Source organism: Lampetra planeri, chromosome 17 (genome assembly GCF_965212315.1).
Source record: "Lampetra planeri chromosome 17, kcLamPlan1.2.h2, whole genome shotgun sequence".
In the NCBI taxonomy this organism is placed as follows: Eukaryota; Metazoa; Chordata; class Hyperoartia; order Petromyzontiformes; family Petromyzontidae; genus Lampetra; species Lampetra planeri.
The window spans coordinates 3,064,816-3,092,657 of record NC_136123.1 but is presented as its reverse complement, the minus strand read 5'-3'; the positions used below and the strand labels follow the sequence as shown (position 1 = coordinate 3,092,657).

Sequence of the window (27,842 nt, the reverse complement as noted above, 5' to 3'; positions counted from 1 at the left end):
TGTGGATGCAGTATTTTGGAAGAGGATGCATATTTGTGAAACTCCCGAAGCAAACCGGACAGATGGTTCGTACAAAATCCAGGGTTCGTGAATAAAACCCGTGTAGCCCTTAGTGTCATCCCCACGTATGCATGGTAGGCTTTGTCTGCATACTCTGGTTTATCACATGTAAAATATACATACTCTTTAAAAATTAAATGGGCTAACATCCCAAAACCAGGATGGCTCCAGAAATGGTCTTGGGGCTCTCATGGATAAATAAATGATGTTCTCCACTTCATAATAATGCATGTGAAAAAGCAGGTACTTGCACCCCAAATTACTTATTTATCCGTTTTCTGGCAACAGCTACAATACATTAAATAAACATTGCCTTGATATTTCTGCGTCTACTTTTTTTTAAAACCGTGCTTTCACTCCCCTTTATTGAACTACCCGACAGCCCACTCAAGTATTTTGTAAGGGCGACCTAAAAAAACAGGGACTTCATCAGCATTTTACTTCTACCAAAGCGAGCAAAGCCAAGCAGTCCATTGAGAGCCTGTGTTCTTTTCTCTCTCTCACAGATTCAAAAGTAGAAAATTGCGTAAGGAAATTCACACACGGGGATGTGAGGCACACATTTCATACCCGTGCATACTAGACAAGTGACAATTCACTCCCTGGCAATTCAATTCGACTTCATGTAAATTCAGAGGTTTTTTGTTGTTAAATCTAACCTAAAAAACCTCTATGGATATTGGTCGCGAAAGCCTACGTGTTAAACTTTATTTAAATTGTTATCAAAGTGGTGAATGTGGTGCCTCGAGTAGTCACAGGGGGCTACATTAACAAATGACATAAAACACACAAATAATAATCGGTTCTTACACAATTCAATGCGTGTATCAGGAGACCAAGAATCGATTTTAATAGACGAATTGACGCACCGTTACACACCTAATGCGTACACGTTCTAATGTATGTAGTATTTTGCACATGTTACATGAGAATAACTTTTTTTTGTACAATAACGAATTTTTAAAGGATTTTGATGTGGACTTTATCCAAAAACTAAGACCATACTGAGAAATAGTATTTGGCATGTGTGGCTAGTATCAAAGGATTCGGATTACCTGTGCATTTTTCACAAGTCATAAAAACACATGTGAAGTATGGACGGATGGACTAACGCGTACATCATTAACACTGCCGTAACGTGTAAAAAATATATGGCAGGCTGCCATTACTCAGTGTTAACAATGCAGGTGATAGGGTCAGTTATGAATGTTTTCTAGAGCATGTTGCCAATCTTTCTCCAAATTATATTCCAATTGTGCAGTCAAGTCGTTAGAATGTTCCATTTCAAAACACAAGTCTTTGAATACCCTGTGTTACGGATTGGACCCGAAATGTAACTTTTTTCTCATGGAATCATGGTTATGAGATGCATGAGCTAATGCTAATTAATTTACCAGGATAACCGCAACATTCAATTAGCAGTGACATCCGACGGACAAGGACCTGGTGAAAACATGGCAAAGTGCACACAAGTGCCAACCACCAGAAATTGTAACTGTGACAATTAAGGTACACGTGGATATGACATAAATTCATGCCACAAATCCTATCCTAACCCATGTGCCAGGGGAACCTAGATTGGCCAATAACATGATGTCCAGTAATCTGTAATCTTAAAATAAATAAACAGACCCATGTGGTTGACCTAGCTTAATACAATTAATTTCAATTTCATGTTTTTCATCCTTCACAAATTTATGCTTGTCAGTAAGTAAGCTGAACAAAAAGAAACGGTAATAACATGCATGACTATAAAAGCATCGCTGAACAGTCGTGAAAATAAAAGCCACATGAATTTCCAAAAAGATTCAACTTTCTTGTGTTCTTGCAAATGATTTTGGTGCTTATTAAAGCATTATTTTTATATAAGCCATCCAAACAGCACGCAAGTACTGTGATAAGACATTAAAGGAGATATTCTCAGCGAAAAGTCAACCTTAACATAGGGAACAACCAAATTGCTTCTCAGTTATTTTGAAAAACCTACTGGACATTTCACAGATAATTTCACCGTTAAATCACAAAACTTTCTAGGCATTGTATTTTAAACCCAACGATCAAACCGAAATAACTTGCCAATCTAAGCTGCACGTACGCACTACACAATTAAAAGGAGGCTTTTAGCTCAACGTGTTTATTGGCGATTTCAAAGCAATAGAAATAAGCCCGTATGGTGTTCCTTGTTCATGTTTCTTGTATCAATGTGTCACTGCACAGCTTATTATGAGCATTATTTAAAATAAATCCAGGAAGTAAGACTTAAATATCGTTTTACTTTTTACACTGGGATCACTTTTTTTTTCATGAACGTTACATTAATGTACAATAATAAAAACGAAGAAAAATTGTGTCTTATGCCATGAACGAGAAGGCTCGCCAAATTACCATGCCTGCACTCATGCACGCGCCCTCATGCACGCGCACAGATGCAGGCATATGCACAGAGCCCATGTTTTGCACAAGGCCCAACAGTTTACATCCCGTGATGACAGGTGGCACAACCGAACAGGTTCACGAGTGGTGCGACAGCTAAAGTCACGTGCTCCGGATGGACCAGTTCTCTTTTGCGTCGCTGTTGTCTGTGCAAGCAGGGGCCAGACGCTCGTGCAGCCATGCAAACGCCCGAGGAGGCACACACGCACGCGCACACGGGTACACTCGGTCGCCGACAACAGCCCTGGGCTCTCAGATGAGTTTTCGGGTTGTAACCCAATCATCGTGACGTCCAAACATCACGCTGAACAATACCGTGGAACAACCCGAATACACATCGAAGAGCTGTACACAGCACAACTGCGAACATCTACGCAGCAGTACCAGCCTTTAGTCCCCACCCAGCCTCTGGCCATCCCCCCATCGGTGACGGCCAAATGCTCCCCAGCCTCCCTGCGGGGGGGCATCTTGGTCGTCTGGTGGTCTCCTGCTGGGCGGAGGAACGCCAAAGCCGGCAATGCCGCCACGGCGACTCGGCAAGAGCCGGTACCTGAATGTACACATCGACATACGCACACATGGCCAAGTGGATTAAAGAAACGTTAAGGTATGCCAGAGATTTCATTTTGCCATTAGCTAACCCTGCTCAGAAGCTAAGCATGGTTGAGCATAAAATAGTGCTTGGATTGGTGTTCATCATGACGAACATACCTTATAGGCCATTCGGCTATACAGTGTTCAGCAATGGGCAGTGTAGACAATCTATTGTTATCCTGCACTTCTGTGTTCCTACATCTATGCTCCCACCTTCACCATCCGACATTGACCGGTGTAGTGAAATAAATGTTACCCCTCGAGGTAGAACTAATGACTGTCAGACTATAGCTCAGATGTACTGTTTGTTGCAGGACATTTGGCATCTTGGGGCTCTGCTCAGAAACTGATAACAAAAAATATAACAGTGAACAGATTTCAAGTCACAGACAATGTGAAACATTTCGATTTAAAGCTTTCGTGACGGCAGGGATTCATCTTCTTGGTTCTTTCGGTAAAGTCACGTAGAAGGGAAATAATAAAATAATAAAAATAAAACATAATAAACTTATTCTCACGACGTTTCGGCCACAACGCAAGCAGCGTCTGAATGAAACACCACCACGCTTGGAGCGTAGTGGTGTTTCATTCAGACGCTGTCTCCCCGACAGACCTGGTCTTCACCTGAGGACGGCTGCTTGCGTTGTGGCCGAAACGTCGTGAGAATTATTTTATGTTTCATTTGTATTATTTCCCTTCTACGTGACTTTACCGAAAGAACCAAGAAAATGTGAAACAGGTTGTGCAAAGCCACTTACAGTATGGATGGGGTGGAGATGAGCGTTCGCCCACCAAAGTCCTGGGGGTACTTGAACATGAGGAAGAAGTAGAGGTGGCCCACGAAGATCCCGATGAGCTCATTCATCACCCTAGGGGACAGGAGGGCGGCACAAACAGTGGGGAAAGGCTGCACCACCGCAGATATATCTGGAAGCAACCGGCACCCACCCTACTTTATTAAACAACATCCATAATCTATAACCTTCTTTCTTGGCTTTGGAATGTACACTTCGGGCTTGAATTTTTACATAAACTGCGGTTAAACCGTTAATTAACTAATTTATTAATCTTGTTGGCAGCTATCAGCATGCGATCTTCAAAGTACAGACGAATGAATTAGGCTACCGACATTGATTTTTGCAACGGAGTCTGTGGTCCGTGATCTGCTTTGGCTCTGCGAGCAGCTGCGAGACGTAAGGCTTGCATTTGTTTTTTCCGCCAAGACCGAAAGTACTCACGATCCACGCAGGATGAAGTTGAAGCCCATGATGACCCAGGGAAGGTAGCAGGCCTGAAAAGTTAGGAAACGAAACAGGGCGACAACAACAGTAAGTCCTCGCTTCACGCGCTTTCACACAATGCATTTTCTCGCTAGGACACCGTTCTTCTATTCAGAAACACTATTCGCGGAACGAGGAACGCACCCGTTCAACCGCAGTTTCTGAGCGGTCGATGACAAGCTGCTTTCCGAACTGCACGGCCGAGCGATGTGGGATTTCTGGGTAAGTGACATTTTTTCATTCGTAGTTTTTATTTTCATAAGAGTAATAATTGTGACATATCTCTATCCACCCTCTCCCCCCCTCTCCCTCACACACATCGCATATTTTAAAAAAGTAATTACCCCCACCTTTAAAATTATTTATTATTGGGAAATTATTTTCACTTCACACAGAAATTTTCTGGAAGACATCTACCGCGTTAAATGAGGAATTCCTGTATATTTTAAAATAAAAACGTGAACATAAAGCCTCCATATCTGTACCTGTGCGCAAACCCCACACCCCCTCCCCCAAACTAATGTTCCCTTGCCTTCAACAAGGTGCTAAAAATGCAGTTTGCACACACAGAATGCCTTCCGTGATGTTGCTTACTTTAAAGGTGGTGCCAAACCAAAAGGTGACGATCTGGTCACGATTCAGTTGGGCCCATACGTAGAGCACTGAGATGATGAGCGGGATCATCAGCAGCTGCACACACAGAGAGCAGCAGCACACAAAGTCAGCCCCAAAATTCCCACCATTACAGTATTTGTCAAAAGCTATAAACCATAAACCTGAGATGTGAAAGACAGGTTTGTGGGCACACTTGCTGTCTTGATCCTGTTACATTTTGTGCAGTGGAAGTTTGTGAATCCTTGAAATACACCATTGCTTAGTCCAAATTCTTTCCCTTCTACCCCTTTGTTATTTTATTGTTTCCTTGCCTTAGGCTCTTACCCTCTCTGCCCGATGTTCCCTTTCACCTCTCTGCCCCTCCTTGCCACCGTTCTGTGGTCTAGGGTATTGATGCCGTGACTTTCTTAATGCTCACTGGGACCATGCTTTGTTGGCGCCTGGATTTATTTACGAACCACCATGGCTGTGCTATGACGATGCGCGGGGGCTTTTTGAAATCTGCAAGACGAAGTGGGATGGGTGGAATGACTGGGTTGACTGTGGCTGGTGGTGGGACAGTTTACTTTGCGATGTAGACTGGGACCGACTTCTTGATCTCCATTGTGTACTGGACTTTTCCTGGGGATTCTTTGGTGTTTTTGGCCGCATGTGGTTCTAGCGCTTCTGTGAATAGTGCACGAGGTTGTTGTTGTTCCCTTTGAAGTCTCCATTGCTCTTTGGTCAAATCTCACATTTCTCACCATCATCCTTTTGATAACTGTTTTAATTGATATGCATTATCAGAAGTGCTTTGTGACGAAGTTCCATTTAAGCACCAATTGCAAAACATTTTCCCAAGCTGTTAACGCTCACGTGAGAATATTCACTGCAAGCCGAACAAACACTTCCAAAGTGTCATGAGTCAGGAACCTTAACAAGATGTAATTTTTACCCAATTTCAAATTAAACTCTACTAAATGAGAACACAGCAGGGATGCGTCATGTTAATTACCGCTTGTGGTTTGAAACAAACCTAAATTAACGCATTGTAAACTGATGCAGAGTGAATTCAAAATGAAATGAAGCGGATATCTGCTTTTCCTGAAAACAAGTAAACTGAGGAATACATATTCCCTAGGGGTAAACTATCACATTTTGTTCAATTCGTTTGTCTTTTAACTATATGAAACACTTAGATTTAAAGCTTTCGTGACTGTAGGGATTCATATCCAATACAATTCTTTGTGAGAATTCTTTGCGAGAATTTTATTGTTTAATTCTTATTATTTTATTATTATTTCCCTTGTATGTGACTTTACCGAAAGAACCAAGAATATATGAAACACATTTATTGAGCACAAATACTTACTGGCATGTCGACGATAAGCCCAACAATCTGGCAACATAGTCAAGGTGTGATTAACAAACCGAGTGCTTCCTGAAATTTAACAATTACTATGACATTATTTTATTTATCCAATAAAGCCATATCTCCTTAATATTCTTTTTGAGGGTCCTGCTACAATAAGATGTTCGACCTAATCCATTTATGAGAATAATGCATGTGGGAGTAAACCAGCGTACTTATAAAACAAATTCCACCATACAAGCAGTTACCACTCAAAGCGCCACACAAAGGGATTCAAGAATCCATCGCTTTGCCATCACAGCTCGTCAAGAACACCTGGCATTTCCAGACAGTCTCTCATCCAAGTATGAACAACGCTCAACTCATTGTAGCTTCTGAAAGTTGATGAGCTGAGCAATTCAGCGAAATTTTCCCATAGGTAACATTCAAATGTTCACGAACCAAAAAAGTGCCAAGTCCTTTGTGGAGTCACCCATACTAAGCTACCAAACAGAAACTTATTAATTGGTAAAAATTCACCCAAAAATCATGATTCAAATAGACGAACACGCAACGAAGGATACAGTGATACAGATCCAGTTGAAAAGAACCAGAAACAGGTAGTCTGCTGGCCGTCCATCAAAAACACCTGTGGAAAAAAAAAAACACATTTTTAAACATAAAAGTATACAAGATCACTCCAGTAAAGGTTACCGTCACAATGATTGTTTCACTCAAAGCTACGCTCAAATGTACCTCTTAAAACATGAATTGATCCACGCTCCACTATCAGGCACAGAGCTCATAAATTGTTCAGTAACATGCGCACCGTGTCCTGTACGATTTGTGCATTACTTATTTAGTTTAACCTTTTTCTGAATAGTTTATCTGGATGGTGATATCAGCATCATAGAATGAGACAAAGCATTCATTTAAATCTCTCGCAGTGTGGCAATCCTTCATTTAAAAAAATCATCAACACAAGTGGATATCCCAGCGACCTCGAGATCCCTTCGTGTTAACTCTGGTCCACAAATAAGTGGGCACTGCTTTTTCACCAGCCCTGCTACAGAGAGCAATGTTTGACGTTTGAGAGTCAAACGACTGTTTATCATTCTCTGCGCTAGAATATAGCAAATTTAAGTTGATGGTTTTAGTGAAGTCATTGGTGACCAGCCTAAGACATCACCTCATTACATTTGAGAACCAGTTTAAATTAAGATAGCTGCCTGAATTTGAATCCAGGATCTCAGAGGTGCAGGCTCAGTGCTCTGATCCTCTGAGATACCGTCATGTCTAAATCAAGTAGCTTTACAAGAGACACATACGTGAACCAGTTTAAAACAATTACATAAAGTTTAATCTATCATGCCTTAGTTCAGTTATCATGTTTACAACTTCACATGTAACTATGAATTAATTTACTTACAGTCCCTTCGTTCAATCCATAAGTGTGCTCCCCAGAATTGTAATATTTTAGGAAAAACATGATCAGCATTCGATGTTGACAAGCGTATCTGCAGAATTTTCTACCCAGCTTTACCTTGTATTATGCATTTCCCAGCCAGGCATATTTTGTACCGCGTTCTGTAACATTATTCACGAGCCAGTTGCCCTTAAACGAAGATCCTTACCAGTCTCGAGGCGTGTGGAATAGGAGTACAGGAAGTAGAGGTGAATGAGAAAGTGGAATCCTGTCTGCGGTGTCAGTGGGAAGAAGAGTGTTGCCGTGATGGGCCTCCAGATCTGAAACACAAGAGCGGCACACACGCAAGTCTCCTCTACAGCTGAGCCTCGGTAAACACATTCAACTCAATCAGTGTTTGCCATTCAATTGCTCAAACCCTTCCACTGTGACTTCAAGTGATAACCTGAGCACCAGAGGTCGCAACCGGGTACCCGATACCCATACCCTACCCGATACCCGGCTACCCGTTTGCGACCCTGGTGCGGCCGGGTACGGGTAGGCCGTGAGTCACTGGTGAGTAACCGTTTGTCACTCATTTCCCAACGTCTTGTCTCTTCTCACAATTCAAGTTCCTAGAATCAACCCAGCCGCGCCTGCAACATGGCTTCATCCCAGAGGTCGCAATCGGGTACCCGTACCCGTACCCTACCCGATACCCGGCCGGGTACGGGTAGCCGGGTATCGGGTAGGGTACGGGTACCCGTTTTCGACCCTGGTGCGGCCGGGTACGGGTAAGGAATCAAAACCCGTTTGCGACCTCTGCTGAGCACCAGGAGTAGGAGGAAAACATGTAGAACAAGATTAATGTGGCTCAGAGTGAAGATGACAAGCAATAGGGAACAAAATCCAGGAGTGACACAGCCAGGTTCGTATTATCCAATAGGCACAACAGGCACTATGACTCGGGCCTACAAAAACTGAAGGGCTTACAAAAACAAAATTTGACGTGTTTTTTTGTATGTATGATAAAAAATGTAAAAAAGATATCTTCTTTAATAAATATATTCATGGCCGCAAGTTGCAATTTCTTTGCTGTGGTAACAAGTCGTTGGACTCGTTGCGAGCCACATTACACCTAAAATAACTGTCAAACTAATCTTTAAGCTTAAACGAACGTAAAGTAATATGGAGCTCGCCATGCAGTCGTCCTGTCAGATCATCCGCTATAATCATATTAAAATAGAAGACATTTTCACTTAAAATATTTTTAGGCTTACCCTGTTTTTTAAAATTATTTCAAATTAAATCTGCTTATCTGCAGCACACAGCGCACTCCCATCGAATTAAGGCTCATACTAAATAATGAACATATCAGTAGCGACATCTGTACAGCAGCTGGACAAAGTACCGCGTGAAACAAGCGGAGTGACCGCGGCGGTACTAGTGACATGGGGCAGCAGTATCAACTGCAGAGAGTTGTCACTGGAGGCCTGTGAAACAGAAGTGCCTAGGGCCTACAAGAGGATTAATATGGCCCTGGACACAGCGGGTGCATGAAATACAGGGTGGATGGAATGGCGAAAGTGTATCCCGATAAGAGAGAATCGGCTGACAAAACAGGCTGAAGGGAACACTGCGCCTCTGGCTGGGGAGAAAAGCATGTTCAGGCTTTGCAGAAGCAAGTGCTCAAGCTGTAGATAACAGTATTATATAGACACAAGGGGATTCGTTTAAAAGTAGAGATAATGGCATCCTCTGGTTGTAGAGAACAAGGTACTCAAACTACAGAGAACAGCATGGCCAGGATTGGGAGAAAACAGACTGCTCTGGTTCAGCACCATCATCCTCAGACTATAGCACGTACAGACTCTAGTTAATGCTCCACATATATATTCAGCCCTAAATCAAACCACTGCTTGATGAAGAAGGCCTCTCTCCATGCTGTGTTGGTCACGGCGGCTGTTTGACCAGACTTAATAACCACACTGGCCAATTTTACGTTGATGCAGTAGAAGGGCAGCTCAAGACCGGTTCAGATGTTAGCCATAGCCAGGAATCAATATAAAGTTGCGGGATTCACAGCGCAGTGTGCTAACAACTGCACCACTGCTCCATCCCTGCAGGCAATGGTAGACTCTAAGCAATTCCTGGACAGTTTGCCCCTGTTCGACCCCTATAGGCAACGACAAGATGTATGCAACAATATGATCAGCCTGTATGGAACAGCATCGTCAAGACTACAGGAACAGCACACTCAGTTTGTCGGCTAAATAATTATCAGATTGTCAGCTGCTTAGACTAAAAAAGGGAAAAATGTAGGTTATAGGAAACGGTTTCACCCCGTATTCTTGTACAGGGAAATTTAGTCTTCGTGTTCATACGGCATACAGCCGTTTCAATACGTTTGTTTGTGTTTCTCCCTTGTGATGGGACTTTATAGGATGAACGTTGAGATGTATAAGGGCACGGAGTGACCAATAAGGTCTGAATTGGTCTGTAATAAGCTCGGGCACAGGTATGAGGTTAAGTGCAGCAACACAGAAACAAATCCAATCTGTAAATAAAATAATAACCCATGCTCAGTGCCGTATATAAGAAACACTGTCCTCCTTGCTTAGAAGGCCTTCAATGATGGCACTCCATCGTATATATTCGTGGCTCTCACTCCTACGTTCCAGAAAGAGTCCTACGGTCGTCTTCCGGTCTCGACCTGCTGCGGTGTGTGCCGAGATCAAAACTTCCGTTCGATGGGCGACCGGGGCCCTTTTCCGCCAGTCTCTCGGCTTATTCAAATCCCACCTCGGTTATCGAAGGCCTCTCTCTTCACCTCCTTAATATTTATGATCTACGGGGTTTTAGTTAGTGAGGTGTTTTATTACGAGGCAGTGCGATTTTATTAGGGGTTTTACGGTGTTTTTCCTAAATACATTTAATTGTTTTTAGATTTATACAGCACCTTGCGACCTCCAGGGTCAAAAGGTTATTTTAGAAGTGTAAATTATGATCATTATGTCCAGGATGTAGATACCACGGTGCTCAAGACTGTTAACAATAAACTGTTCAGCGAACAGGGTTCGCCAAGCAATAGTTGTGGCAACACACGTTGTCCTCTGGTGACGGGAAACAGCTTCCTTAGGCTGTAAGGAACAGACAAAATCACGTTAGGGGCTCAAAACAACCGTGATGACGACGTAACGCCAGCACATTGTACACGCACATTATATGGGCAACAGGGATGCTCCCGTTGTAGTGAACACCTCGCTTCTGGGTTTTTGTAGTTAGTAGGATGCTCAGGATGCGCTTAGACTGTAAATTATATCGCATGCAGAGTGTGTAAATGGAGCCAAAGCATACATGTCAACCCATGCGGTTTACCCCGTATTTTTGTACAGGGAAATTGAGTTTTCACGTCCACGCGGCGTATAGCCGTTTCAATACGGGCAAAACAATGTTTTTGTATATTTGATGGTATCTCCCTTGTGATGGGACTTTGCAGAATGAACTTTGAGATGTATATGGTCACTTGGTTACCAAAAAGGTCTGAATTGGTCTGTAATAAGGCAAGGCACCGATAAGGGGTTGACAGGTATGGCAAAGTGCTCCAATTATTATGCAAGAGCATCCTCATTCTGGGCAACAGCGTGCTTCTACTGTACTTTCCGCTGTACTTCAGGCTGTAGGGAATAACACAGCAAGATTTCACACCTGATGATGATTGCTTGTGTTGCAGTCGAAACGTCGTGAGCATTTTATTGTTTTATATGTTTATTTTATTATTATTTAATTTCCCTTCTATGTGACTTTACCGAAAGAACCAAGAATACTGTGCAACTTGTCTATCGCTAAGTCTGTTCTATAAGCAAGTCTGTTCTACAGGCTTGTGACACTATAACCCACTCCAGCTGTAGGGTCCCCCGCACTGTGTTAATGGCTGTAGATGGCAATGCTTAGGATGTAACTAAATTGCCTGAACACGACAGAACATGCCAGACGTCATCTTGATGCCACACTCAAGACTTATAAACAACAGGCACCATTTCTGTCACTCCACTGTTGGATGAGTGCGATCTTGCCACGCAAGTGCTGGTCCTAATAAGGTGGTGGTGGGGGGGGCTCTTCGCCCACACTTTGACCATACTTCACCACACCGTCCAGCGAGCGGTGTTTCAGGAATCTTAACGCAACAAGCACTGTCGGCATCCATTGATTCAACGTCTAGTATATCATTACAATACCCCCCCCTCCGCCTTAAATCGTTGCACCTGATGAGTTAAACGATGACGTCACCACGCTGCTGCTCTATTTAAGACCGGGAGCCAGAGCAGAGCCTCACCATTCTGGCGAATTGCTCGATGATGCTGGATGCAATTACCAGCGAAACGTCGTACTACTTAAAAAATTGTAAATGTTGTGGTTTCACGCTTCAACACACCGGGTGGGCTAAACAGTGAACTATTTGTCCTTTGTCAACGTGACACTTTTTTGCTGATCGGCCGTGTCGGGTGGTGGAGGGTTACGACACATTTATAAATAACGCGATCTAACCCTAGTTTTTTCAATTGAACATCAGGACAGTGTGTCTGTCATTCGAGATCCGAGTCGGCTGGGTGACGTTCTAGGGCGTTTGGCGGGTTGAGGGTTAGGCGAGGTTCACCTGGAAGCGGCTGAACAGGCGCGTCGCGTCCAGCACCAAGTTGGCCGGGTCGAGCAGCCCGAACCTGCCCAGCAGTGGAAAGAGCACGGAGCCCGCGAACCAGTAGCGCGTCACCACGGGGATGCCGCGGAACCACTCCGCGATGTCCGTCGTCTCGGCCATGGCGAAGTGCGCGTCACCAACTACGAACTTGTATAATTGTTGGCGCTTTAATTAATGTCACTTAACGCTGACGAACGCGAACAGCCATCAACCCTCCCCCCACGCTGTCGTCTGCTCAATGACTGAGCGCACATCCGGTTGACGTCACGCCACTTCCGTTTTCTCTCGCCCCGCCCCCCACCCACACTCACCGCCCTTCACAACACATCCGGAACCGGATTTCCCGGTCTGTGATTGGAGAAGGCGCGGGGCACGTGACGCGCGGGGGCGGCGGCCGAGACTTTTCCCGCCAATGGCGCGAGCGCGCGTGGGTGGCGGGGGGGGGGCTGGGCGCGCTCGGGTGACGTGGCGCGAGCTCCGTTCACTTCCGGGTGTTCTTGGTGCGCCTGCTCCGGAATCGATTCCATTTTAAACAACTCGCATTCGATTCCATCCAACTGTTATCGCTTTAGTATCGATTCAACGGCTATTCTCACTACACAGTGTCGATTCCGCATCGGACGCGAGAATGGTTTCCATCTACCCGATGTGATTCCAGATTCGATTTCGATTCATTCGACTGTGTGAGAATCGAGTCTAAATAACTCCGGGATGACTTAGGGGCCGTCCATAAATGACGTCACGAGATTTTTGACGATTTTTTGACCCCTCCCACCCATCGTCACAAAAAGTCAGACCCCCCTCAAATATGACGTCACAAAGCTCTGCCCCCCCCCCAAATAAAACATGCTTCAAATCGCTTTAAACTATTGTCATTGTAGTGCGTATTTAATGTGGCGCTGCACTCTGTTGTTGTAGGAGAAAACATTTATTGAAAAGTATATTTAATTAAGTAGAACGTGTTGTCTATATTTATTTAAAGTTGCGGATTTTGATGTGACGTCACATTTCTCACCCCCCCCCCTCCTCGTCACACATCGTCACAAATGTCTGAACCCCCCCCCCCCTAGGTGCATGACGTCATTTATGGACGGCCCCTTAATTTAAATGTATTTGTTTATAGTTTGACCTCAGAATCGATTAATCCTACCGCTTTTAACATGCTAATCTCTCACATTAACATAGCCAACTTGGCATGCTCTTACATTGACATGCTAATTTTTATTCACCTGAGGACGGCTGCTTGCATTGTGGCCGAAACGTCGTGAGAATTATTTTATTATGTTTAATTTTTATTATTTTATTATTTCCCTTCTACGTGACTTTACCGAAAGAACCAAGAAGAAGATGCTAATTTTTACCTGGCAGCCCTTTGATTGGTGGAAAACCCACCAACGTCACAGCCGCTGCCCACCACTGACATTCCCATTGGCTGCTGACATTTGGGCTACACCCATTTAAAACCTTTGGCCGTGTCGGGTGGTGGAGGGTTACGACACATTTATAAATAACGCGATCTAACCCAAAAATCTTTTATTATGAATAATATTGGTCGCGAAAGCCTACGTGTTAAACCTTTATAAACATATTCTTGGTTCTTTCGGTAAAGTCACGTAGAAGGGAAATAATAAAAATTACAAAACATTTTTTAATTATAATTTGCTTTTTTATATTTGTATTATTTTATTATTTCCCTTCTACGTGACTTTACCGAAATAACCAAGAATATGAATCCCTGCAGTCACGAAAGTTTTAAACATTTACAAACAGTTTGTCTTTCGAAGCTAGCCCCCCTTTTCCTGATGACGACCGCTTGTGTTGCGATCGAAACGTCGTAGTTTTTTTGCTATTTTCTTTGAACCTATCTACGTGACTTTACCGAAAGACCCAAAGAATTATGAATTCCTGCAGTTACGAAAGCTTTAAGTCAAGCTTAAAAATCTACAATTTTAATCAGCGTTTGAAAGGAATTGAATGCAATGGTTTATCATTGTTGGTCGACGAGGAATTTCTGCTATGTCTGTAACGCTCACAAACTTTTTTAAAATCTTATTACACATATACAATACGTATTCGATAACGTAATAAAGTATCAATTTTTAATCTATTACCTCACACCACCTTTGTGATAGAGACTTGTCCAAATTGCGGTATCGATTAATTTAGCAGCATAAAAATTAATGTGTTCCCTGGTTACACATTCCCTGGTTACACTCATTCTTACAAAAAATGTAAGTGAAAAAAAATGCAAGCAATTATGTCATTACTTTATACAGTACGTGGTTGTATTATCTTTAATATGTATTACCTTTTTATCTCCGTTGGCTTAAACAAAATCAGAATTAACTGATTGGCCTACACCAGAGGGCCTAGTCTCACCAGTGTGGGACCAGAAAACAACGCCAAAACAACTCTTGAATTCGCAGATATAAAAACAAACCCGCATTGTTGTATGTGACGTTCTCAAACACTAGGTGTCAGTGTGGATCAAGTCCTTGTGATGAGAGCCCTCGACTCGTTTTCACTGTATTTTGTGTAAGTCTCCCTTGCGAATGAGGCTGTTATGATAAGTCGCTTGGTTGTTAATTATGGGATTATTGACGAATTCATGAGAATAATATTTAACATTTGCAGCAACACCACCCCCAGCATAAAATATAAACAATTGCTCACACGCAGTGAGCTGTGGTGTAATGTTGATGGGGAAATGTGCATAATTTTGCACATAACCCTGTGGACACAAGATACATGACAACAAAAATCTGGTTTGACAAGTTCTGGCCAGCGGTGTATACAGTATGTTCTATGGTATTTGAGTTCTCCAAATGCCCTCTCAACACAAGGTGTAATGTCCAACACTTTATACACCGTACAACCGTGAGAATCTGACACCATTATAACTTGCTGAGCCGCACCTAACTGGACATCTGTTAAAAAGAAGCTACAAAGCGAATCAAGATTCCTCGTTTAATTAAAGATTATATGTCTAACAACAATAAAGTATCATACTCGCATGCCTTTCAACCCATACTGTTTACCCCGTATTCTTGTACAGGGAAATGTAGTTTTCAGGACCATATGTTTCAATACCAGCAAACCAAAATGTGTTTTTGTCTTTGTGTTTCTCCATTGTCATGGGACTTTGTGGGATGAACGTTGCGATTTATAAGGAACACGGGGTGACCAATAAGGTCTGAATTGGTCTGTAATAAGGTAGGGGCACTGATAAGGGGTTGACAGGTATGTCCTCGAACAGTCCATTTGTCAAATCCACTGCTGGATGAGGGCCTCCTGCACACCGTGTAGGTCGTTTGAGCCATACTTCACCACGCTGGTCATTGCACGTTGCTGAAGGCGGAAAGCGAATACGAGTGAACATAGAAGTACTGGACAATGGACGTTAAGACCCTCCGCTGTGCAAGACAGCCCTGGGAGCCTATACCACCTTTTATGCATGCCAGTAGTCCATTCATTAATTCGAGCACTGATCTAGATCCAATCCACATTAGCATTCCGGGATGATTTGATCATGAAGGTCAACACCATTACAATAGTTAAACGAAGATGGTTTTAGCATTGAAAAATTCGCTGACAGATAATTGGCGGCTATAAAGGGTGGTCCAGGTGACCTGTGACCCCCCATTTAATGATCAAAAACTTAATGTTTCAAGTACGCTTTATTTAAAGCAGACATCAATATGCAAAAAAAATATGTTTGGGGCCAATTAATTGGGTGGCCGGGTTACAAGACATCTGCATCACCATGTCCATTGTGACTAACGCAAAAATAAAATAAAAATCCGATGCCCCGTGTGAGGATCGAACTCACGACCTTCAGATTATGAGACTGACGCGCTACCTACTGCGCTAACGAGGCACACGGACGCCCTCGGGGACGCGGCGCTTATAAGCATCGCAGCGCGGCCACGTGGCGCTTCGTTCACGATGTCAACATCATCATTAACCATGTCCTATCCACTGCTGGATGAAGGTCTCCATCCCTCGCCACACACACACCTCCCCCGCCACACACACACACCTCCCCCACCACCCACCTCCAAGCACGTAAACATTAATTCCCGTTCGAGCAAAGAAGGCAATTTTGAACCCCGTACCGTTACTACTTCATGCAATTAAAATTAATTACAGGACGTGAAAATCACGTTTGATTGACGGGTAGCTGGTGTATAATTATATGCTGTACTGTTGCTTTTTGTGGGATGATATACATAGATAACCGCGCTAATTCATTCATGTACTGCATATATGAATAACCCTTTGGATGAAGGCCTTCTCCTGCCACGCTATTTGAATAGCGGCGGTTCATGTGACCATACTTCACCACGTTGGTCAATGCAGCCTGCAGGTGGAGAGCATATATGTGCAGTACAACTGGAGTGTGGGGACACTGGTATATAAAGTGTGCTAGAGAGTACAAACAAGACTGCATACGAGAGACGGTAAACTCTACAGTGTAGTATACGATACAGACGAGGCATTACGAGTTAGTCAAATCTAAACACTTCTAGATTTGAAGCTTTCGTGACTGCAAGCATTCACACTCTTAGGTTTGTTCAGTAAAGTCACGTAGGAAAAAAATAAATAATAAGAATAAAAAAATAAAATAATATTGTAATTATTTTATTTCTGTTATTATTATAAATAAAATAAAAATTATAAGTATTTTATTTCTATTATAATTTGTATAAATAAAATAATAATATAATTATTTCATTTCTATTATTATTATGGCCCGACGTCGACTGCCGCTCAAAAGGCCAACACCCGTGACGGATTATCCGAACCGGTCCTGTGCCTGCCCCTAGGTCGACTCAGCCTCTAATGAGTACCCGGTTCGGTGTGTAAACATCGCCGCTAGTAGGGAGACAAAGGCGGCCGGGCGGGGAGGCGTGCGTGGTGCTGGCCACCCGTTCCACCCTCTGGTCTCACCGTAGTGGCCTCCACACACCAACAACAGAATGTTAAAGGCGATAAGGAGCTGGGGTGGTGGTGTTTGGTGGTGTGGTGGTGGTGGTGTGTGTGTGTGGTGGTGGTGGTGTGTGTGGTGGTGTGTGGTGGTGTGTGGTGTGTGTGGTGGTGTGTGTGGTGGTGTGGTGTGTGTGGTGGTGTGTGTGGTGTGTGGTGGTGGTGTGTGTGGTGGTGGTGTGTGTGGTGGTGTGTGGTGGTGGTGGTTGTGTGGTGGTGTGGTGTGTGTCTGTCGTCTGCCTTGTTGTTGTTGTTGTGGTTGATTGTGAAATCGCGCCCGTCACAACCACATGCGGTGACATTCCACGACCCTGGGGTCTTTGTGTTGTGCGTGGGGTGTCGTCACGTCTCCTCCTGCCCTCCCTCCTCTTGGGGGTCTCGGAATTTCCCCTCGTTTCGTTGTTCGTTGTTGTCGGGCCCCGCAGGAAGAGGAGGAGGAGGGAGGGAGGAAGACAGCGATGGCCGGATCGCTCTCGTTCAAGGAGACGCGGAGCCTCGGTGAGATTGTGGCGCGTCGCGTCTCACGCACTCTCGTCTTGTCACCCACACGGCATGCTCATCATCACCTCCACCATCATCATCATCACCTCCACCACCCACACGCCATGATCATCATCATCACCACCACCCACACGCCATGATCATCATCATCACCATCACCACCATCATCACCCACAGGCCATGCTCATCATCATCACCATCACCACCATCATCACCTCCACCCACACGCCATGATCATCATCATCACCACCATCATCACCTCCACCCACACGCCATGATCATCATCATCACCATCATCATCACCTCCACCCACACGCCATGATCATCATGATCATCATCATCACCATCATCATCACCTCCACCCACACGCCATGATCATCATCATCACCACCATCATCACCTCCACCCACACGCCATGATCATCATGATCATCATCATCACCATCATCATCACCTCCACCCACAGGCCATGATCATCATGATCATCATCATCACCATCATCATCATCACCCACAGGCCATGATCATCATCATCATCACCTCCACCCACACGCCATGATCATCATCATCACCATCATCATCTCCACCACCTCCACCCACAGGCCATGCTTGTCTCTCATCATCACCTCCATCACCACCCACAGCTGTCGCTGTCGGCTGGATGGTGCTCAGCTTGAGTGCAGACCAGGGAGCCGTAGTTCCACATCGGTTGCCTCTCCATCATTGCCACGCGGTTCAAATCGCCACGCGAGTTTTAAGTCCGAGTTTGTTTTTGTTGTTAAAGACCCGGAGCGCGGCGTTATGGGTGCTGCGTGCTTTGTTGTTGTTGTTGTAGCAGCAGCAGTGTAGACACAATCAATCCTACTCCGAGGTTCACGAATCCGTTCCCACCAGCTTGGTGAAGTATGGTGAAGTGACCCCAATCCAGCAGTGGAGTGACACATGTAGGCACACACGCATGTTGCCTTAGTCGTGCACACGGGGGGGAGGGGGGGTTGGTGTGTCACGTTCCCAACCAAGGTCACGAGGTGCGATGCGAAATCAATATTTAGTTTGGCATCTGCTACTGGGTTAGGTCTCTGTCTTATGTCTCTTGTCTCTACACAAGTGTATCACACACTACACACTACACACTGTGTATCACACTACACAATGTGTATCACACTACACAATGTGTATCACACTACACACTACACAATGTGTATCACACACACACACTACACAAGTGTATCACACACACACTACACACATACACTACATACACACTACACAAGTGTAACACACACACACTACACACACACTACACACATGTGTGACACACACACTACACACACGCTACACACACACACCACACAAGTTTTATCACACACACTACACACACACACTACACAAGTGTATCACACACACTCGCTACACTACACAAGTGTATCACACACACACTACACACACACTACACAAGTGTATCACACACACACACTACACACCCTACACACTACACACAAACTACACACACTACACACACACACTACACAAGTGTATCACACACACTCGCTACACTACACAAGTGTATCACACACACACTACACACACACTACACAAGTGTATCACACACACACACTACACACCCTACACACTACACACAAACTACACACACTACACACACACACTACACAAGTGTATCACACACACACACTACACACACACACTACACAAGTGTATCACACACACACTACACAAGTGTATCACACACACATACTACACAAGTGTATCACACACACACACTACACACACACACTACACAAGTGTATCACACACACACTACACACACACACTACACACACTACACACACACACTACACAAGTGTATCACACACAAATACTACACAAGTGTATCACACACACACACACTACACAAGTGTAACACACACTACACTACACACGTGTGTGTGATACACTACACAAGTGTGTGTGTGTATCATGCACACGACCGGTTACGAAAGTCAGAAACCGGTAACCGTCTCCTAGTGGAACTTTCATAATTTTGATGCGCCGAGTCGACACGTTGCCAACGTCACCGCGTGGCTCGTTTGCCTTAAAATTTCAGATGAAAAAAAGATCAATATTCGTGGTTATTGTCAGACTCTTCTATACGTGCGGCAAACTGGATTTTAATTATTATTAACAATTACGGTTTCCTGCAATTGCAAATCAACCTACAGAAGTATCGACCCAGAGGAGAAGCCACTGTGAGAGCGGTCCTTGAAGGACGTGTCAAATGTGTGTCAAGCAGACCTCAAGCCAGATTGTGGTGGTGGTGATGACGGTGATGAGGATGAGACGTAGGCCACTGTGAGAGCGGTCCTTGAAGGACGTGTCAAATGTGTGTCAAGCAGACCTCAAGCCAGATTGTGGTGGTGGTGATGGGAATGAGACGTAGGCCACTGTGATAGCGGTCCTTGAAGGACGTGTCAAATGTGTGTCAAGCAGACCTCAAGCCAGATTGTGGTGGTGGTGATGGGAATGAGACGTAGGCCACTGTGAGAGCGGTCCTTGAAGGACGTGTCAAATGTGTGTCAAGCAGACCTCAAGGCAGATTGTGGTGGTGGTGATGGGAATGAGACGTAGGCCACTGTGATAGCGGTCCTTGAAGGACGTGTCAAATGTGTGTCAAGCAGACCTCAAGCCAGATTGTGGTGGTGGTGGTGACGGTGATGAGGATGAGACGTAGGCCACTGTGAGAGCGGTCCTTGAAGGACGTGTCAAATGTGTGTCAAGCAGACCTCAAGCCAGATTGTGGTGGTGGTGATGGGAATGAGACGTAGGCCACTGTGATAGCGGTCCTTGAAGGACGTGTCAAATGTGTGTCAAGCAGACCTCAAGCCAGATTGTGGTGGTGGTGATGGGAATGAGACGTAGGCCACTGTGAGAGCGGTCTTTGAAGGACGTGTCAAATGTGTGTCAAGCAGACCTCAAGGCAGATTGTGGTGGTGGTGATGGGAATGAGACGTAGGCCACTGTGATAGCGGTCCTTGAAGGACGTGTCAAATGTGTGTCAAGCAGACCTCAAGCCAGATTGTGGTGGTGGCGGTGACGTTGATGAGGATGAGACGTAGGCCACTGTGAGAGTGGTCCTTGAAGGACGTGTCAAATGTGTGACAAGCAGACCTCAAGGCAGATTGTGGTGGTGGTGGTGGTGACGGTGATGGGAATGAGACGTAGGCCACTGTAAGAGCGGTCCTTGAGGGACCTGTCAAATGTGTCAAGGAGACCTCAAGGCAGATCGTGGTGGTGGTGGTGGTGACGGTGATGACGAGTCTGCAAGAGCGAACCTTGACAGACATGTCGACCAGTGTAACAAAGGAAAAACTGTAAATCTCGATGATGACGATGAGACGTAAGAGGAGACCTTGGAGATCAGATTGGGATCTAGCTGAAGGTTCACGTGGTGGCATCAGTGGCTTTGTCCGAATGACCATTTGACCATGACAATGAGCTTCATGAAGTCGGGGTGAGCATTGTGAGGCTGAGCCATGCGCCTATTTTGTTGTTTTTAAATTCACAAATGTTTTCACTTCCCATTCTTGTCATGCTGACGTGTGCTGTTATTGGCCCCAAAGGCTCAAACATGCCGAGCGACTTGCAACAAATAACATTTCTTGAATTGACCGAGGTTATGAAAATAACTGTTGCATGGGCCACGGTTGTCTTTCAGAGGAGCGCATCGCAGACTCAACTCAGATCCGCGCTCTGCACACCAACAAGATACCCGTGAGTGATTTTCTCGTCAAGAGAGCGTTTTGGAATGCTCGTTTCATCTCCGCGTAGCCTCCACAAACGCGTACGCCTACTGATTTACACTACCGGGCACCTACATTTTGGAACCTAATTGGGGTTTCAATGTAAAGCTGTCAAAGTTGATTGTTGATCCGGCAATCAACTGATTCACCAACTTTGCTCACTCACCGGGCTGCCAGTTGCCTCGTTATGCATCTTTTTCTCAACCCCTTTTTAAAATATTAATTTTCTCTTGTCTCTTCATTGGATTGGCCTGAATTTATAATGCGTACTATCATTTATATATAATTTGCATGAACTGTATATAACCAGCTCTTACTTGCACGATTCAAAGCAAACATGCGATGAGAGATAAACATGAGGCCTTGTCTCTCTTGTAAGAGAACAGTTCCGCGATTTTAGACGTACATTTCAGACACTTTAAATATAATGGGTAATTATTAGTATAATTATGAAGCGGCTTTTGACTTGAGCAACGTATGCCAACCACTTAGGATGGAAATTCAGATTAGAAATAGCATTTCGACCACACAAGCTTGGTAAGAGAGGAACCAGAAAATGCTGCGGTGTCAGATGGTGATGAAGGTGCATTTATTTTTTACTTATTTACACAAACGTTTCATTTGAAACATTTCTTATTACAATTATTTAGAAACATTGAGTTTTTTTATCACGGTTGCTAAGCTCATCATGCCGAGTGGTCAGCAACAAACAGCATCACAGAAAGAGTTTTAGATGAGAGTTAATCTGTAACAGATAAGAGTTCGAAATTGGAAAAAGTCATGGGCGGGAGGGAATTCCAGAGACGAGCTGTGTGAGGACAGATGCATACAGATAGTCCCCGAGTTACGATGCTCCGACTTACGATATTTCGATTTTACGATGGCGATAGCAATACGACAAAATTGTAAAATACATGTTTTAAATTTCGCGCGGCAGGCAACCGCAGCAGCGTACGAGATGCGATATTGTACGTTGGGACGCTGCCGGGATGTGCGCATCTCCCGCCTTGTGTGGTGATGCCTCACTCTCACCACCAAGTTGCCTCGGTGTTAACTTTCTATTAAATTGCAGTTCATATAGGTAGGCTCAGAATTTACCTTGTTTTTTACTTTACATTTTACTGTGCAATACAGAATTGTAATTAATAAATACATAGAGTATATCGTGTATACAGTACGGTACTGTAAATTGCTCTGTTTTGCTAAATTATCACCATTCTTTAAGACTCCTGGGTAGGCTAGGCCATCTTTGACTTACGATATTTTTTACTTATCAATGGGGTCGTCGTAACGCATTTTCATCGTAAGTAGAGGACTACCTGTACATTGAAGTGTTTTGATCTGAGTCTTGACCAAGACTGAATCCTTCAGCATGGGTGGAGGAATACATTTAATGAAGCTTATGGGAACATCAACCATTTCTTTTTCTTTCTTAAAATATTTACATCCTAGTTATTCATGCCTCGTTATTCATGGTTCAGCAGAGGTGGCTATCTTATTTCAGACACGTGATCAAGGATGGGCACAAAGATTTCTGAAGGTTCTCCACAGCAATATCAGAGGGTCAAAGACTAGCAGTCGCCCAAGGGAGAAATGTATTAACATAATGGAAGATTACTTGGATCTGGGCCTCACAGTACCAGACGCTGACAGACTTGGCCAGAAACCATCACCACTTGGAGATTCGCCACGAGTGGACTTCCAGCGAGTGCAGACTCGTCAGCATCGCCAAGGCATTAAGTCAAGTCATTATCTTCAATTACAGTCTGTACACGCTGGTGTATATATTCACACGGCGTGGTCGCTCGCGTATGACGCACCGAGGCTGACGAACCCTCTCCGTGCGCGGTCGCAGGTCATCATCGAGCGTTGCAAGGGTGAGAAGCATCTGCCCAAGCTGGACAAGACCAAGTTCCTGGTGCCGGATCACGTCAACATGAGCGAGCTGGTTAAGATCCTCCGGTTGGTATCCATCTTCTCATCGCGGCGTGCGCAGCCCTCGCTGCCTCTTACCCTTGCAGCTGTTCACCACCACCACCACCACCCCTAGGAATCAGTCGCACGGCGTTCTAGCACGGTATTCAACAATCCAGCACACAGTCACAGACTCGCACGAGCATCGTCTCAGAGATGCTGGGTCTCAGTCAGCAATGACCGCATCACATTAAATGTGGGTTCTGGACTTGAATCTATGAATCAAGGCTTTATAGATGAGAGGCATTATAGAATAAATGTATGCTGTGTTGCACATTGGTTCACGTGTCTGCTGCTGGAAAGCCACTTGATTTCGAGTTTGCCAGGTGGCTCAGAGAGTACTGAGCTGGAGCAGCTGAGATCATGGGTTCGAATTCAGTGATTATAACTGGGTTGTCATGTGTGGTAAGTTTATCGTCTCGGCCTGATCACCAAACGACTGCACACACAAAAAAGGTCATGTTAAATTTGGTTCTAAATTTAATCTGACTGAATTCCAGCTTTCAAATTAACAGGATTTGGTTTACTGTCACGTGACAAACATGACAAGATCAGGTGGGAAAGTGCTGCCCCCTACTGGATGTGATCTTTGTTGTAGCTCGGATATTTTGTGGACGGATCTCCGCAGCTGAGCTATACGATTGAGTGATTCATTACTGATGATCAGTTTTATTACTCAGCTAATCGGATAACACAACAATAGTTGGGGGGGGGGGGTTCCTGCCTTTGGGAGACTCCCATTTTTAAAGGGGAGGGCTCGATTAGCAAAAATAAATGGTCGAATACATATTTACTGATTTAATTGATTCATTTCTATCGTTCGTGTTGGGGCAGGGGAGCTCGACAGAATGACTCGTCGGCCCACCATTCTAGCGTCACTGCTCTAGCGAGAGATCTCAAATTAGTTTTTCATCTCGTGAGACGATGTCAATATCGCGGTTGAGATGAAATTGGGGGGGGGGGGGGGGGAGGAAATTACAACAAAAATATATTGAAATAAAAAATTGCACACGAACGTTGTCCGGGTGTGGTGGTTCATGCCTCTTGGATAGGCGTGAACCTGAAATCACACGGGGGAGATGATAAACATGAAGATTTATAAAAAAACGAGTTTTTCAGTTTAAGTGACACCGCACGTACAATACGCAGTAAAGCGCTTGTTTGAAATCAGTCGCAGCTTCCCAATCAGCGTCGATACGCACAGCATGCAAGGAGTCGTAACGTACTGCCGCCTATCATTTCACCAAACGCAACTCCACAGCATTGATCATACTTTGGTTTGACGGGCTTCAAACGTTTGGTCTGAAGTGCCCAATCAGCAATGCATTAATGCGAATGCAAGCAAATGCAAAGCCAACCCAGCGCAGCGATTATGTCTCTAAAATTTAAACACAGTGCACGGCTGATGGCTGCTGAAGCCAATTGATTGTTACTCTCTTACCTCGGCTGCCAAGCGCGTGCCCAGTCTACTTTTAATTTGAACAGAGTCAGTGTTCACGTGCAAATTCATTGTTTGCATAGAGGGCCCAATGGGATGCCATTCAGCCAGCAGTGTTGACACACAATGAGCAATTTTATCACACGGAGACAATATATCCACCAATGTCCATCTAACGAGTCTTGATTACAGCCCCAATTTAATTTGATGAACCATCGTTACTACATAATGGCATAGGCTCTTTTTGAAGACAAATTGGTTCTTGTATTTGTTGGGTGGGGGAGGGGTATGGAAGGAGAGGGGGGGATGCGCTCCCTTTTAAATCAAGTGATTAATCAATGTAATACAACACATTCAGCTGAAAAATATAATAGTTTTGCCCGAAGCACCTGGAATGTGCCTGATTTCTTGAGATGCTTGGATCAGTGATCACCGTGTGTAACGGGATTTTTAGAGACTTTGGGGCTGCGGCGGACAGCAGTGTCGCAAAGTCTGTTGTACTGTACTTCTATGCTTTCACATCTACGCTGCCCGCCTTCACCAGCCCGCACTAACCAGCGTGAAGTTTGATAAAATAACTACCCGCGTGCTGGGGAGTCTCCCATCCAACAGGAGATTGATAAAAATGGCACATGCGTGCACATGGGGTTTGTCTGCCAATAGGTAATGATCCCAATTGCAATTCAAGTATGATAATCGTTTTTTTACCCTTTTATCTGGCAACAAAACTGACACCTTTTTTACAAGGAGTCATGTTTGCATTGACCATAATACCTGCGGTCGGAATGAATACAAAAAACACAACTCTGATTAAAAAAAGTGTCAGTTTTGTTGCCAGATAAAAAGGGTAAAAAAAACAATTATCATATTTTGTTACTGGCAAAGGAGGTTCCAATGGTGCAATTCAAGTAATTTGAACTCTTAGGACCACATCAGTCAGAGTAGGCCTCGGCAAGGTAAGGTAATTGTACCCTTTTTACCGGGTAAAAGGGTAAAGGTGTCGACATGCCAAGGGGTAAGGGTAAAGAGTAGGGTAAAAGGTAGGCTCGTTGCTTTTTACCTTTTACCTTACCTGCTAAAGGGTAAAAGGTAGGGTAGAGTGATTGTATTGTGGTAAGGTGAAAGGTAGGGTAAAGGTAGGCTCGTTGTTTTTACACTTTTACCTTACCTTGCCGAGGCCTAAGTCAGAGCTCGCTTCCTATCAACAGTGTCTCCCAACAGTGACACGGGGATTCAGAATGCTAATTTACACTGGAGGAATCCGACGAGCTATAAAGCTCTTTCCCACAGACGTCCAGTAGATTGCGACGGTCTCTCTCTCTCTCTCCGCTCACCCTTTTACCCCCTCCACCCATTGCGTTCCCAGGCGCCGTCTTGAGCTGGACCCGGGCAAGGCGTTCTTCCTGCTGGTGAACCAGCGCAGCATCGCGAGCGCCAGCGTGCCCCTGTCGCAGCTGTACGAGCAGCAGCGTGACGACGACGGGTTTCTCTACATTGTCTACGCATCGCAGGAGACCTTCGGCTGACTCCGAGAGGCACCCCCACCACGTTATCTTTTTATGAATTTTACTATTCAATATCCATACCATGTACAGCCCTCCCCACCCCCCCTTTTTTTTCGGGGGGGGCAAAACCGCTGCTGGATGATGCAGATTTGTCACGTCGTCAAACCAATATTGTGTACTCTTTGGTTCTGACGCAGGAGCAGTTCTCCTGTCTGTCTGTCTGTCTCACCTGATGACGGTTGCTTGTGTTGCGATCGAAACGTCGTGATCTATTAATTTTATACCTACGTGACTTTACCGAAAGAACCAAAGAGAATGGATTCCTGCAGTCACGAAAGCTTCAAATCAAGATTCAACAATGTGTGATTTTGCTGCATTGCCCACTACCCGCAGTGCAGTCCCACACACAGCCCGCAACGTTCTGGCACCATCCTGGCTCCACTCTGCCTTACTTGCGACATCGGGCACACTCTGGGAAATTGTATCAAGAGGCTGACAAATCCATAACGCAATTGAAACTCACAGTCACCGTTTTGTTTGCAGTGCACAATGTTGCACAGTAGGGCCAAATAGTAATTCGCTCTAAGTGGTTGTGTTTAAATCCATCTAGCAATAGGTAATAGCTGTACGTAGAGATAAGTATACACTACTGCTTGTTATCCATGGGAGGGTGGTATGAAACATACACAACTGGGCTGTCAAGGGTTGTAGATTGAAAGATGAAAAGTACACGCTTATAAACTCGAGGGATATTCATGTTTTAAATGAGAAACCTAAAATAATGTTGATGCCAAGCATGATTAATTAGTAATCGGTTCACAAAGCTTTTTGGAAAGTGCTGTCCGATGAAAGCAATGTGGGCAATGTCTGCGTCCAGAGAATTGCTGCTACACTCAGCTTGGGATTACACAATGCGGGAGTGATCTTATCCGCTCGATAATCTTTTTTGCCATGTAAATATAAAGTAAAAACAATAAACCTTTTTCGGAATTGTTTGGGAGTACATTTCATTGGTGGGGGGGGAACCTCTGGCCATGAACTTAATTTGGGCATCTGTGAAGAAGAGCCTCATACTCTTTGGTTCTTTCGGTAAAGTCACGTAGGTATAAAATAAATTAAATCACGACATTTCAATTGCAACACAAGCAATCACCATCAGGTGGGAAAACCACAGCAAAAATGTTTTTCTTGCTGTGGTTTTCCCACCTCATGATGATTGCTTGTGTT

The 27,842-nt window shown here is 44.5% G+C and overlaps 2 protein-coding genes and 1 non-coding gene across 3 annotated transcripts; 1 reads left to right on the top strand and 2 right to left on the bottom strand.

Moving 5' to 3' along the window:
- Positions 1-879: 879 nt before the first annotated feature.
- DERL1 (derlin 1) lies at positions 880-12,687 on the bottom strand. The gene is made up of 8 exons (XM_078601852.1): positions 12,375-12,687; positions 7,947-8,058; positions 6,897-6,961; positions 6,334-6,360; positions 4,962-5,057; positions 4,326-4,378; positions 3,846-3,956; positions 880-3,043 (listed from the first exon to the last, which is right to left on the bottom strand). The coding sequence occupies exons 1-8, from the start codon at positions 12,534-12,536 to the stop codon at positions 2,884-2,886; spliced, it is 786 nt and encodes a 261-aa protein (XP_078457978.1). The 5' UTR covers positions 12,537-12,687; the 3' UTR covers positions 880-2,883.
- A 3,533-nt stretch (positions 12,688-16,220) lies between these two features.
- TRNAM-CAU (transfer RNA methionine (anticodon CAU)) lies at positions 16,221-16,293 on the bottom strand. Its single transcript has one exon. It is a non-coding gene; the product is annotated as a tRNA-Met (tRNA).
- Positions 16,294-17,681: 1,388 nt separating this feature from the next.
- Positions 17,682-27,608, top strand: LOC144723260 (microtubule-associated protein 1 light chain 3 alpha-like). Its single transcript, XM_078601851.1, has 4 exons — positions 17,682-17,900; positions 21,614-21,669; positions 23,554-23,660; positions 26,477-27,608. Exons 1-4 carry the CDS (start codon positions 17,861-17,863, stop codon positions 26,634-26,636), a joined length of 363 nt encoding a protein of 120 aa, XP_078457977.1. The 5' UTR covers positions 17,682-17,860; the 3' UTR covers positions 26,637-27,608.
- Positions 27,609-27,842: the final 234 nt, after the last annotated feature.